The 14,055-nt window shown below is 32.0% G+C and overlaps 1 protein-coding gene across 3 annotated transcripts in view; it reads left to right on the top strand.

Annotated features, from left to right (window-relative positions):
• The window catches only part of LOC145249713 (uncharacterized), an 81,799-nt gene extending 77,280 nt beyond the window's left edge, over window positions 1-4,519 (top strand). For all 3 annotated transcript variants that reach the window (XM_080111591.1, XM_080111590.1, XM_080111592.1), the window contains exon 13: window positions 4,388-4,519. In XM_080111591.1, the coding sequence (XP_079967717.1) occupies window positions 4,388-4,466 (79 nt within the window). In that variant the 3' untranslated portion in view covers window positions 4,467-4,519. The remainder of the gene's footprint in view (window positions 1-4,387) is intronic.
• The last annotated feature ends 9,536 nt before the right edge of the window (window positions 4,520-14,055 follow it).

Below are 14,055 nucleotides of genomic sequence, written 5' to 3'. Positions count from 1 at the left end.
CTAAGGAAATGTCTTTTTAAAGAAAATGACCTGGCCAGAGATAAGTTTGGAAGTAATGTTTTTGTTTCTGGGTTTGCAGAGCATGCTTGAGTTTTGCAAAGGGAAAGGGGAAAATAATAACATCAAGTGTTTGATGCATTTTAGGTCAGGAAGCCAGTATCTTCAAACAGCCTGATCTGATACTCACAGTTTTCAGCATTCAAAAGTAATCATCTAAAGATGGTATCTTGTTAAAAACACTGGTTCCGATCACCATGTCGGATTCGCGTAAGAAAGGGTGTGTCCGGCGTATGAAAAAAATCTTGCTTCAACTAAGGAAATGATTTGCAAAGAAAATTAAAATAAGTTTGGATAATTGCCAGAAATAAGTTTAGAAGTCAATTTCTAAAAGTTGTTTAACACATGCCAGTATGTAAAACATACATTAAACTGATGATGATAATTGTGATGATGGTGATGATATTGATAGTAATTGTGATGTTGATGATGATGATGATAGTAATGATTATAATGATGGTGATGATGGTTTACATATACAGAGATGTGCTTGTATATTGAAAAGATGACTGTCCCCCCCCCCCCCGGGATTATTTATTTTTCAAAGAGCTGTCTTGTCACATGTCAATAATTCCCTAACAAAAAACAACAACAAAAAAAAGCTACTATAATCAAACATCGTTTTCCTTTGTGTGTCACTTATAAAGCCTAATGGAAGCCCCATAAAAGTGTCACAAAAGAACAGCCTTTCTCAGACGCTAAGTGGAATTTAATCACAATAAATTCAAAGAGAGAAAGAGAAGAAGATTACCCCATTCCCTTTCCTCTTCCATTTTTTTTCTTAACAAGTTTAATAATTGTGATAACAACAGACGCCATTATGACACACTTGTGGCTCAATACGAATTTCATGTTTTCCCATGATTCCACACTAATATGTCAGCCATTATGAATACATTAAAATATTGTTAAGATCCTTTTACAACAGATATCGCTATTTATTGCTTTCTTTTTATCTCCTTAAATGGATGTATAGTAACAAATATATAAATAATATTGTAACTTGTACATTACAAGATATTTGATTCCCCATTTTCCTTTTTTCATGCGATTTAGAAATCTCTCTCTCTCATATATATATATATATATATATATATATATATATATGAATAAAATAAAGCAAGATATAAACGATGCTTTAGACGTTAGATGAATAAAAAGGAAAAACCTAAAAGAGTAAAAACAAAAATAAAATCAACGTTTCGTCCCTATTTCAGGGGGACATCATCAGAATTTCTAGGCGAGGATGTACAGGAAGACGGTCATATATCACATGCGAAAGAGGAGAAGTTTAGTTCTCTTTCTGTTCTGGAGAGAAAAAAAATTTCATGATGAAAAGAGAATTTATATCTAGTGTGTGGGGGTCGGGTTATATACATATATGCATTTTTTTTTTTTTTTTTTTTTTTTATCAACCAGGATCTAAGTTAATGTTTTGTTCATTTATTATTATATTACCTATGATTGGGGCTACATTATAAAATCCTTTTCTTTGTTTGATGGTGTTAATGTTTGAAATTAAAGCAGATTCAATAAGTCTCCGTTTTGCTCTATCTGTACATCCTCGCCTAGAAATCCTGACGATGTCCCCTGAAATAGGGACGAAACGTTGATTTTATTTTTGTTTTTACTCTTTTAGGTTTTTCCTTTTTATTCGCACACACATATATATGTATATATATATATATATATATATATATATATATATATTATATATGACTACTTCATTTAACCACATAAATTAATATATGAAAGTATAGATTTATGCGTAAACTTTAAGTCTTTACTTCAACAGTGCTCAATACGTAGGTAGAGCTGGGTAGTAAGTTATAAAATATATATGGCAATTAAGCTACACGGAATATTCCACGTTTCATCCACGCTAGATAAGCCTGATGAATCCTAGCGTGGATGAAATGTGGAATATTCTGTGTAGCTTAGTTGCCATATATATTTTATAACTTACTACCTAGCTCTACCTACGTATTGAGCACTGTTGAAGTAAATACTTAGTTTACGCATATATATATATATATATATATATACTAGCAAATGACCTGTCGTTAACTGAGTTCAAAAACAGCCTACAGAAAATGGACTTTGATTTATAAAAGTATGATAGGTTATGAAAAGGAAGGGTTGTAAAGAGATAGCTTCGAATTTGGGGGTATAAAAACCAAAGCAAAATATGATGAAAGTAAAAATAAAATAGATAAACCCCATAATTTATTATACCATACCTGTTCACACTGAAACACTTATCACAATATTCTGTGGATCTATATTAAAAGACCTTGTTAAACTTTGTGACATATTTCCATTCTATGGCTGTCAGGCGCGAACGAACACCCCATAATTTTATCATACCATATTTCTTCAAACTGAAACATAATTATCAAAGTATACTTACGCAGGTAGATATGAAAAGTCTTTATTAAAGTTTGTGCCTATTTCCATTCTATGGAGGCCAGGCGTGAATGCAGACCCCACAATTTTATTATACTATCCCTTTTAAAATTAACACATACTTATCAAAGTATTCTTATGTACATCTATATCCAAAACACTTGTAAACGTATTTTTTTAATTTTTAAATTTTTTATTTCCATACTTTGTGGACCAGGCGCGTATGCAGAACCCACAATTTTAATGAACCACCGTTCTGCCAGATCAAATATACCTTTTTTTTTTTTTTTTTTTTTTTTTTTTTTTACAAAGGCATCACCACATTATCAAGGCCCAGAGGCCACTCAAGGATAAGGGTTAAAGAGTGTACAGTAGAAGTTGGTCAATATAGTAATCATTAGTAATGAAAATTTGGTAAATTTAATAACTTATATGGAACGGCTCATCAAGAACTTATTTACTTTAGACTTGAACAAAACCATATTGTAGTCAGCCGGAAAGCAGGAAAACGGAATACAATTCCACAGGCGTGCAGTTCTAAGAAAGAAGCTTTGTTCATGGAATCTACGTTTAGGTTTAGGCACAGATAAAGAGTGGGGGAAATTATTGATAGTATTTACAGCTAGACGAGTGTTTCTTGTGAAAGTTTGGCGAGGGGGGACCATAGATTGAAGCTCAGTTGAACACTTTCCATGAAAATAATGATACATCAGAGACAAACTCGCAACATCTCTTCTGTGAGATAGAGGTTGCAAGGAGGAGAAAAGGACATCTCCTACGAGGCTACGAAGTCTATTTTGAACTCTATCAAGGCAGGACAAGTCCTTTCTAGCAGCTCCTGCGTCTCGATACATCTTCTATCATTATATGTAATCAGTTTTCTATAATAGTCAACCATATAGGAGCCTATTCGTGACCAGACACATATATAAAAACGCATATAATATATATGTATAAACTTGAGTTCCTTCAGCTATGTAATTGAAACTGAAACCTAAACTTATGAAGAATTCTTGGTAAAAATTATTTATTACAAGAAATGCAAAGTCATAACAATTAAATGATAGTCACTCTATTACTGAATTTCCATTACTAAGGATTACTATATTGTCCAATTTCTACTGTACACTCTTTAACCCTTATCCTCGAGTGGCCCCTTGGCCTTGATAAGTTGTGATGCCTATGTAAAAACAAAACAAAAACAAAAAAACTACGCCTTGGAATTTTCTAAAATTTTGCACAAACATTAAATATGATATGAGTAAAAAAAGTAACAGAACAGATTTTCTGTGAAAACTCCGATTGTCCCCCCAGGGATGCCTTTTGGGTTAAAATGGCTAAAATTGGAACTTTTGTGCTTATTAAAAAAAAATTGGTATCTTGGATTTTTATAAAACTTTCTGAAAAGTTGTAACTAACTGATTTCTGTATAATTTTATTTGTCTATACTTTGCGATAACACTTGGGTGTGCCTCGGGCTCTTTTAGGGCTAATAAAAACACTCCATTTTTGGGACTATTTTAACATATTTGTCCAAAATTTTCTGTGTATGTCCATTTAGCAGTTTTGCATGGTGCTGAACTCAAATTTAAATATGTTAAAGCCTTGGGGACTTTTGGGGCTAAATGGGGAGGAGGCAAATGATGAACTTAGTCCTTTCTTTTTTTGCATGGTGCAGAACTCAAATTTACATATGTTAAGGCCTAAAACTGCACTGGAATTTGACGTTCCCTGGGGACTATTGGGGCTAAATGAGGAGAGGGGGGGGGCAAATGCTGAACTTAGTCATTTTTTTTTTTCATGCCTCGTTCACTGTGCACTCACGGGGAACCATGCATGCTTTACTTGTTTTAAATAAAAATTTTCATTTAATGCATATTTGTTTGTTTGTTTTTCTAAAACAATTTATTTTTTTGTTTTTCAGTTACGGCAACCAAAAGATCGGTCCAATCCCGCCAAACAGTTCATTGATCTTTGACATAGAATTGAAAGCCGTCAGTTAAATCCAATCATATTTTTTTACAAATAAAAAAAGAACAACTAAAATAGAAACGAGTTGGATTTTGTGTTTTTCTTCGTTTTCTTGTTTTTACCCCCTCCCCTTTAAACATCTAAGTGTTTATCGCAAAATATAAATTTAGACATTATACGTAGTAGAAGTATTTCCATTGTCTGAATGCACTGAAATTAAAAAGATATATCAGGGCTCTACGGACAAATTTATCTTTAGTTGACCTTTGACAAGTAAATATTTTCGTTTACTAACCAAATAGAAAAGTTACTAGCCAAACCTACCTGATTTTTAGAATATGACCTCTTAGTTCTGTGACGAGTATGTACATCATAAAGTGTTTTTTTTAATAAGTGTAATTTTAAATATACAACAAATTTTATGTTGATACTTGAAGGTATAAACATTCTAATTTCTTCAGATTTTTTTTAAAACAACCTTTGTTTAAAAAAAAAAAAAAAAAATATATATTGTTCTATTAAATAATTTAACTTTGTTCGGTTTATAAAAAAAGAAAAAAGGTTAAAAGATATTTTTCACTCATAGTGAACTTTGGAAGATTGTCAGTGAAAGAAATACAATCGCCAAAAGATAAGCGTTTCATTATTTCTAGTCGCCATTTTGAAAAATCACTTACAAATGTGACTGTTTCACTCGCAATGTAGAGGCCTGTATATATATATATATATATATATATACACACACACACACACACACACACACACATGTGCTGAATGTATGAAACCAGCAGCTGGAAGAAGTGATATGGGTGTACAAGTCTATCTTCTTCCTCTTGTATAATTGTATTGAAAACTTGATTTTCTTAATTAAAAATATCAAAAATAAAAAACTACTTGATCAATTTACGTGATTTTTTAAATATGACATCTTCGTTCCATAACGAGTACGTACACCATAAAGATTTTTCTGCATTTTTTTTTTCATCAAGAGTAATTCTAAATAAGCACCGTTAAAATAAATATATATATCAATTTTTTACGATTTTTAGCGATTTTAATAAGATTTGTAGCCATTACAAGTCTGATTTTGATCTCGATAGTTCGAATTGAGTTGCCTCCCATTCATTTATAAAACCTGGCGAATCGAAACAAGATATTAGGACCCGTGGACATTCCTTGTGTTTGGGTAAGCAGCGACATCGAAAGGGGGCAGCTGGGTCTGTTCGAACACACGTCTTCTCCCAACGTGTGGTGAATAATGTGTGTAACCAGCTGCCGGAAGAAGTGATATCTGCAGAGTCGCTCAATACCTTCAAAGCCAGACTAGACAAACATTGGAGGAATCACCCGCTTATTGAGAAGCCTATGTTCCTCCTCTTGTATAATTGTATTGAAAAACATAATGTCTCCCTTCGTCATAAAATTTGATTTTCTTGATTAAAAAAAAACAAACTCTTGATCAATTTACGTGATTTTTTTTTTTTAATATGACTTTTTTGTTCTGTAACAAGTGCTTAAACCGTAAATATTTTTTTATTTTTATTTTATTTTATTTTTTCTGCAAAATCACTCTTGCGAGAAAAAAAATTCCGCGTAAGCAATAAATTAGCGGACGTTGTCGAGAGTGCCCCACCCCTGTAATTTCCACAATTTTCACTTTTTTTTTTTTTTTTCTTTTTTTTAAACTTTTTTTTCTCTTAATATTATCGATTACAGACTTAAGTTTCAGATTATAAAAAAAAATTGAAAAAAAAATTTTTTTATAACTTTTCACGGGGGGGGGGGGGGTCAGTTTTCAATTATAACGTTGTACTAAATTGAGCACGAACTTTATGACCACGATGAATAGATAGATACATACATACGTAGATAAGATGGATACATACATAGATGAGAGAGCAAGAGAGAGAGAGATGGGGGAAAGATACATAGATGAGAGTGGGAAGAAGTGATATCTGCAGAGTCGCTCAATACCTTCAAAGCCAGACTAGACAAACATTGGAGGAATCACCTGCTTTGCTATTGAGACTATAATCTCGGGTGTATAAGCTTATGTTCCTTCTCACCATTGTATTAAATTATATTGCATATGACAGTTCAAAATTCAGATTTTTTCTTAACATATTTATCTCTTCTCTATATAAATAAAATGAACTCATTTTTTCCCGTCAGATTTTGACATTAATAGGATTAAAAATCAAGATATTTCATGCAAATATAATATGCACAAACGGCAGAACAATATCTGAGGTGTGTTATAGGCTTATTATTTCTCAAATTCCTCGATAATCTTAGATTTCTATACTTTTTCTGCTGAGAAGTCACGGCCAAAATCGGTTAAGATCAATGGAAGTGGTAAAATATTTTCTCTCTAATAAATTCCTCCTCCCCCTGCCACCACTTAACACCGTTTGGGGATCGTTCACAAGGAACAGTTGAGAAGAGAACACCGGTTTGGCTTCGTAGTTCTTTCATGTGAAGGTACCCCCGCTAGTATAAAATAATTCTAATTTTTTACACAGATAAGAGGGTTTTTTTTTATAGTATGCTAACATACTTCCTAACTTCCTGCATGGTTGCTACCGGAAGCGGTGACAAGGCAAATCAGTTTCTTCACTTTTATTGTTTTTCAGTATTTCTATTGTAAAACGATTTATTGAAATAAAATATGAGAAAAGAACATTATTGAAAAGTATACAATACAAATTAATAAAATTATAAAAAAGATAAAAAATAACACAACTAGTCTTTATTTGCACTTTTAATAACAAAATTTAAAAAATAATTTTTTTTATTATTTGAAATTTTATAAGAAATATGATTATGAACTTATAAAAATAATTTTTTTTTTTTTTTTTTAAATTTAAAAAAAAGTTTATTTAAATTTATATCATAAATATATGTTTATGAAAGTGTAAAAATTATTGAAATCAAACTAACAATTTCAAACATCATAAAAAAAACTAAAATAAAATGTAAAATAGTTTAAAAAGATTTTAAAAGGTGTTCTCAATAATTCTTAAAAAAAGATATGGAAAGTGTTCTCAATAATTCTTTAAAAAAGATTTGGAAAGTGTTCTCAATAATTCTTTAAAAAAGATTTGGAAAGTGTTCTCAATAATTCTTTAAAAAAGATTTGGAAAGTGTTCTCAATAATTCTTAAAAAAAAGATTTGGAAAGTGTTCTCAATAATTCTTTAAAAAAGATTTGGAAAGTGTTCTCAATAATTCTTTAAAAAAGATTTGGAAAGTGTTCTCAATAATTCTTTAAAAAAAAAAAAAAAAAATTTCAATTCTTGATTAAAATAAAACCCAAAAGAAAGAAAAAAAGCAAAGAAACTAATTTGTCTTGTCATCGCTTTCGGTAGCAGCCACGCTGGATGTCAAGAAGTATGTTAGCTGACTATAAACCAATTTTTCATAAGGAAAATCAAGACTATTCTCTTTGTTTTACTGGGCATGTTATTTATTTGCAGTCTTTTCTTATTGAAGATTGAGATTTTTTTTAATGGCTGAGTCTAGTGGCTTTGTGCATTGGTGGGCACGTGTGAGTAAGTTTTATACGTATTTTCACTTGTCTGAAAGCATTGAAATTTGAACAATTATAAAAGCAGTTCGGAGATCAACCAAAATGCAAATTCTTTTTTAATAACAATATATTTATTTATTTAAATTCTAATTCAACCTATTTCCTGATAAAGTCTTATATAGATCAAAGGTTAGAAATTAAATAGATATCTTTATTTATATATATATAAAAAAAATAAAAAAATTACATTTTCGTTCGTCTCTAAACCGCTTTTATATTTTTTATATATATATATAAGCCCCCCTTTTTGGTTAGAGCACTGTCGTAAATAATCTCACCCGCTACTTAATTGGCTGAAAATGTGAAGCTCGTTGTTTGTTTGTTTACGAACAGACGATTTGAGCACTATAAATGTGGTGGTGGGTGTCTATTTAAATAGACATTCCGACGAGTTATTTACGGGCGTCGATTCCATGGTCGAGTGGAAGAACTGCCGACTGTCAACACGACGGTTCTCGGTTCAATCCTTGGTTTGGAAGAGATGCTAGTCTAGCGGCACTGATGAGTTGTGATACAACGAAACAGGACGATGTCGATGACTACAAATATATATAGTGTGTGTGGGAAAATGTTTTTGTATATATTCTCTATTTTTTTATGTATATCAACGTTTTAAAGTTGAAGCTCAGTGATTGTTAAGCTATAACAATTTTTTTATGTATATCAACGTTTTAAAGTTGTTAAGCTATAACAATTGAGCATATATAAATATGGTTATAGTCAGCTAACATACTTCCTAACTTCTGGCGTAGCGCTACCGGAAGTGATGACAAAGCAAATTAGTTCCTTCACCTTTTCTCTCACACCTATATCTTCCATGTGCGCGTATTCTCTCTTTTTCATTTTTTTCCGATCATTCATTTTTATTTAATAAGCATGGAAAATATTTTTTTCCATCTTATTTTAATTAAGAATTATTGAAATTATTATTTTTTTAAAGAATTATTGAAAACACTAAAAACCTTTTTAAAACTATTTTGGGAACATTATGTATTGGATACGTTTTTAATGATGTTCGAAATTGTTTTTCGATTTTAATAATTTCATTTGTTATTTTGATTTTCAATAATTTTATTTTTATACTTTCGTAAACATAAATTCATAAAAATTAAAAAAATTTTTTTTATTTATTTTGAAACTTAAAAAAAAAAAAATTTTCATAATTTCATGAACATTTCTTGTAAAATTTCAAATAAAATGAAAACTTATTTTTTAGTTGTTATTAAAAAAATGCAAATAAAGAGTAATCGCGTTCTTATTATTGGTGTAATTTTGTTAATTTTTATTGCATACTTTCCCTTTTATATTTTATTTCAATAAATCGTTTCACAGTAGAAATACTGAATAACAATAAAATTGAAGGAACTCATTTTCCTTGTCACCGCTTCCGGTAGCAGCCACATAGTGTTCTTTGAGAGGGAAAAGATAACAAAGTATCAAGGACTTATGTATGATATGAAACGAAATTGGAAATTAAAAGACGTTTCAATTATACCAGTCATCATAGGAGCAACTGGGCTTATGAAAAAGAACTTTAAAAAGTACATAGCAAGCATACCCGGTGAACCAAGTGCAAGTGAAATACAAACGATTGCACTGAAAGGGACGGCTGGAATCCTGAAAAGATCTCTTGGTTGGACTCACTAAAATAGGGGTAAATGTCAGACATCTGGTTGGATGTCCCATCCCCTAGAAGAAAAAGTTTAAGAAAAATGAAAAAAAAAAGGGAAAGAAGTTAGGAAGTATTTTAGTTGACTATATTTTTTTGCTAGATTTCAAACTCACTTCTTGATGAGTCTTTTATAGATCGAAAATTAGAATTATACGTTTATTTAAAAAAAAATCTGCATTTTGTTTGGGCTCTAAACTGCTTTTCTATTTTGTGTGAGTGTGCGTGTGAAGATGTTTTTTGCATATATATTCTATTTTTTATATATACCAACCGATTTAAAGTGTATATATACCAACCTCTTTATATATACCAACCGATGTAAAGTGTATATATACCAACCTCTTTATATATACCAACCGATGTAAAGTGTATATATACCAACCTCTTTATATATACCAACCGATTTAAAGTGTATATATACCAACCTCTTTATATATACCAACTGATTTAAAGTGTATATATACCAACCTCTTTATATATACCAACCGATGTAAAGTGTATATATACCAACCTCTTTATATATACCAACCGATTTAAAGTGTATATATACCAACCTCTTTATATATACCAACCGATTTAAAGTGTATATATACCAACCTCTTTATATATACCAACCTATTTAAAGTTGAAGCTCGATGATTGTTATATAAATAACTAGCGGGGGTACCCGGCGTTGCCCGAGTGTTTGTTTCCGAGACGGGGGGGGGAGTTTTAAAAAATGTTATGGTAGGTAAGTAGGAAGGATCAAACCTGGAGTCATGAGTAAAAGTAGGAAAATAAAGTGTGAAAAAAAAAGTGAAAAAAAAACAAACATCTGCAACGTTAACAGTTCGGCCACCAAGAAAAGTCCATTCCAGTTGTTTAGGGGAAAAAAAAAAAAAAACGACTACGGTAGGTCGGCGCGAACGTGAAAATATAATGTGAATTGTCCAGCACGCTAACCACTACGCCACAGAGCACTGCAGCTTAGTTTAGTGATTTTAAATAACTTCACATGAAAGAACTACGAAGCCAAACCGGTGTTCTCTTCTCAACTGTTCCTTGTGAACGATCCCCAAACGGTGTTAAGTGGTGGCAGGGGGAGGAGGAATTTATTAGAGAGAAAATATTTTACCACTTCCATTGATCTTAACCGATTTTGGCCGTGACTTCTCAGCAGAAAAAGTATAGAAATCTAAGATTATCGAGGAATTTGAGAAATAATAAGCCTATAACACACCTCAGATATTGTTCTGCCGTTTGTGCATATTATATTTGCATGAAATATCTTGATTTTTAATCCTATTAATGTCAAAATCAGACGGGAAAAAATGAGTTCATTTTATTTATATAGAGATTAGTGTTGGGACAATTAATTAGAATCAGAAACATCAGAACTTTTAGGCATGTCGGAATCAAAAAAATGTGTGCCTAATTCCTCGATGCCAAAAAAGATTTATCTTTTTTTTTTATTTCGTTTGATTGTAGTAATAATAACGTAATAAATATTTATTGATTTTAAACGAATAGTGAAACTATTTGTTATACATCATAACCAAAATATATTTATTTAAATGTACAGAAGGTCAGAAAACATTGATACCATCGGTTTCAAGCCTAACATAAGGGCAACCAGTTAATGGTAAATCGTAAATAATGTTAGGTTCTCGTCAGCCATATTGTTTCTGTTTCTATGGCTGACGAGAGCCATGGAAATAGAAACAACATGGCTGACGAGAGCCTAACATATATATAATAGATATAGATAATAGATGAGAGATATTTGGAAGTAAGTCTCCTCTTGCTGTTATTTCAGATCATTTGAAACCTTTAGTCTCCCCCTTCATCAAGGCCAGAGGTTTTGGGGAAATCCGACGGGAAAAAATGAGTTCATTTTATTTATATAGAAGAAGAGAAGAGAAGATAATAATTCATAAAAAAACAACCGTTATTTGTATGTAAATACCAGATCTTTCTTTCCTTCAGGGACTTATAAAAAAAAAAATGTGAAACTAATGTGAGTTTTTTTTTTTTTCTGTCTGTTGCATTTTTTGATTGAGAACATTTTATGTGTCCATGGAAAAAAAGATCTGAGGTTGTTCGTCTATGAACAAAATAGATCTGTGCTGAAGTTTTTGTTTATAAAAAAAAAAAAAATAATGGGTAAGATAAATAAAATCTCAGACTTCGTAAATAATCTAATTTATAAAACTCGGTGTTTGTCTGTCTGTCTCCATATTTTCAAACTCTATCTCTTCTGAAACTAAAAACGCTAGGGGTCTCAAATGATTGGATTTTTATGAACCATTCTTTTATGAGTCTTTAACCGGTTAAAATAGTTTTAAGAGGTCAAAATTGAAAAAATCACTATACATTTTGTACATTCATCTAATTTTATTTTTAATTTTTAATCAGTTCATATGCATAGGGCGGCCATTTTTATTTAACCAAAGAGACTGAACACTTAGTTCGATTTTAAAGTAAAAAACATGTTTTCGACTAAACATGTTTTCGACTAGTTTAAACATAAAAAAACTTAAAGCAGAAGAGCCTTGCCTTTGGTAACATTTATTTGTTGCATATTTGTTTTTCATCTTTTTTTTTTTTTTTTTTCAGTTAGTTACAATAAGAAATGCCCGAATCTCATTCTTCTTTGGGGGAGGGTCTAAGTTTCAATGTAGATACGAGCATTTTCTTTTTAATTCAGAAAACTTCTAAATGTTTTCTTTTTTTGTGATTTTGATAAACTCTCCTGAGATTTTCATCTATATTTTTCTCTTGTGTTCAAAGTGAAGTACCATAAAAATTATTTCAGAAAAACCGATAACAAAGACAATGCCCAGCGGGGCCAACGAAATAGAAAAACCTTGTCCAAAGCATTTTAAATCTTTTAATAATAAAATGTGAACACCCCCCCCCTCCCGGAGAGGAATCATGTAGACATTTAGCGAATAAGTACGAAAAGGTTTACAAAGGGAATGGGCAAATTAACTGTAGAAGTAGAATGTTTATCTTTTTTTTTTTTTTTTTTTAAACGGTTATTGACCAATTTTTTTATGCTAGTCTGGAAGACCCTTGGACATGGTCGAGACCCCACTTAGTCCCCCCCCCCTCCCGCCTCGATCAGGTGACTGATGTAATACGGAAGAAAACCAAAATAATTCTGTTCATGTTTTTGTATTTCGTTGTGCTGAGCTGAAGATATCTCTGGGTACAATGGTCAGGACAATCACCTAGCATGGACACTGCTCGGACAGAAAGAAACTGCAACCTACTGTCTGTTCAACTGTAAAAAAAAATGCCATGGCAACACACCAAATTGTTTATTCGCGAAACAGCATGAATAGGGCTCTGAATCAGAACACCTCACTCGGTAAGGATTACCATGATAGACAGATGGCACCTGATGGTCATCAAACCATTCTCGTAAACCAACAAAGAATAACGGGAAAGATCGTGGCCAGAAGAAGCAGAGGACAACAGCGAGAAACATACATTGACATTCTGAACACCTGGACAACATAAAAAAAATGATGAGCAACAATGAATTCATGAATGCCTTGAGGGAGAGAGATGGATGTAAATGCCTTTAACAGGCAGGACACCACTTGAATGAATGCTGATGCCTCCGTTCAGTCTCAAAAGACAAAGGATACCCCCTGTAGGGGCAGCTGTGCATATAATTATGAGGCAAAGGTTGCGCAATCTCCAACCACACCTCTCCTGAATTGGCATTGTTTGAGCCCAGTGGCAAGGAGAAGTCCAGGACGACTGGAAAAAAAGTTGAGATAAGCAGAGAGCACATACAGCACCTGGAAGTCCCAAATGGTCACCCATTTAGTACTGACCAGGTTCAATGTTGCTTAACTTTGGTGATCTAATGGGAACCGGTGTGTCCACTTGAATGAATGACTGCTATAATATCATCTGCAATATAAACAAAAGGTGAACGCATTAATGGAAATGAGAGAAAATATTGGAAAGATTTTTTTGCTTTGAAAATGTAATTCAATTTCAAACGGTATTATGGATGTGTAAACACAAGTTCGTCATTATTTTATCAGAAACAAATGATTAAATTTGATGCCTAGAGAAGCTCATTTTTTTAATGCATTTTATTTTTATTAATGAATTCTGAAATCGTGTGTACGAGGGACGTGTAATAAGTAATGCCCTTAACCCACTTCCATTTGTCTGATCTAGCTGAAATTTTGCATGTGCAATGATTTATATCTCTACGGGTTATGTGGCAAATTACAGCTCCGAACTAATTGTGGTTTCTGTTTTACAGCTGTTTGAACTGAGTCAGGTGTGAAATGGAGCCTGTTGAATGTCGAGCAGTGATTCGGTTTTTGTATTTGAAAGGACGCACACCACAGGAG

The sequence above is a fragment of the Euprymna scolopes genome, chromosome 28, assembly GCF_053919585.1.
Source record: "Euprymna scolopes isolate OS-2025 chromosome 28, ASM5391958v1, whole genome shotgun sequence".
Lineage (NCBI taxonomy): Eukaryota > Metazoa > Mollusca > Cephalopoda > Sepiida > Sepiolidae > Euprymna > Euprymna scolopes.
The sequence above is the reverse complement of the archived record's forward strand: the minus strand, read 5'-3'. Positions and strand labels throughout refer to the sequence as shown.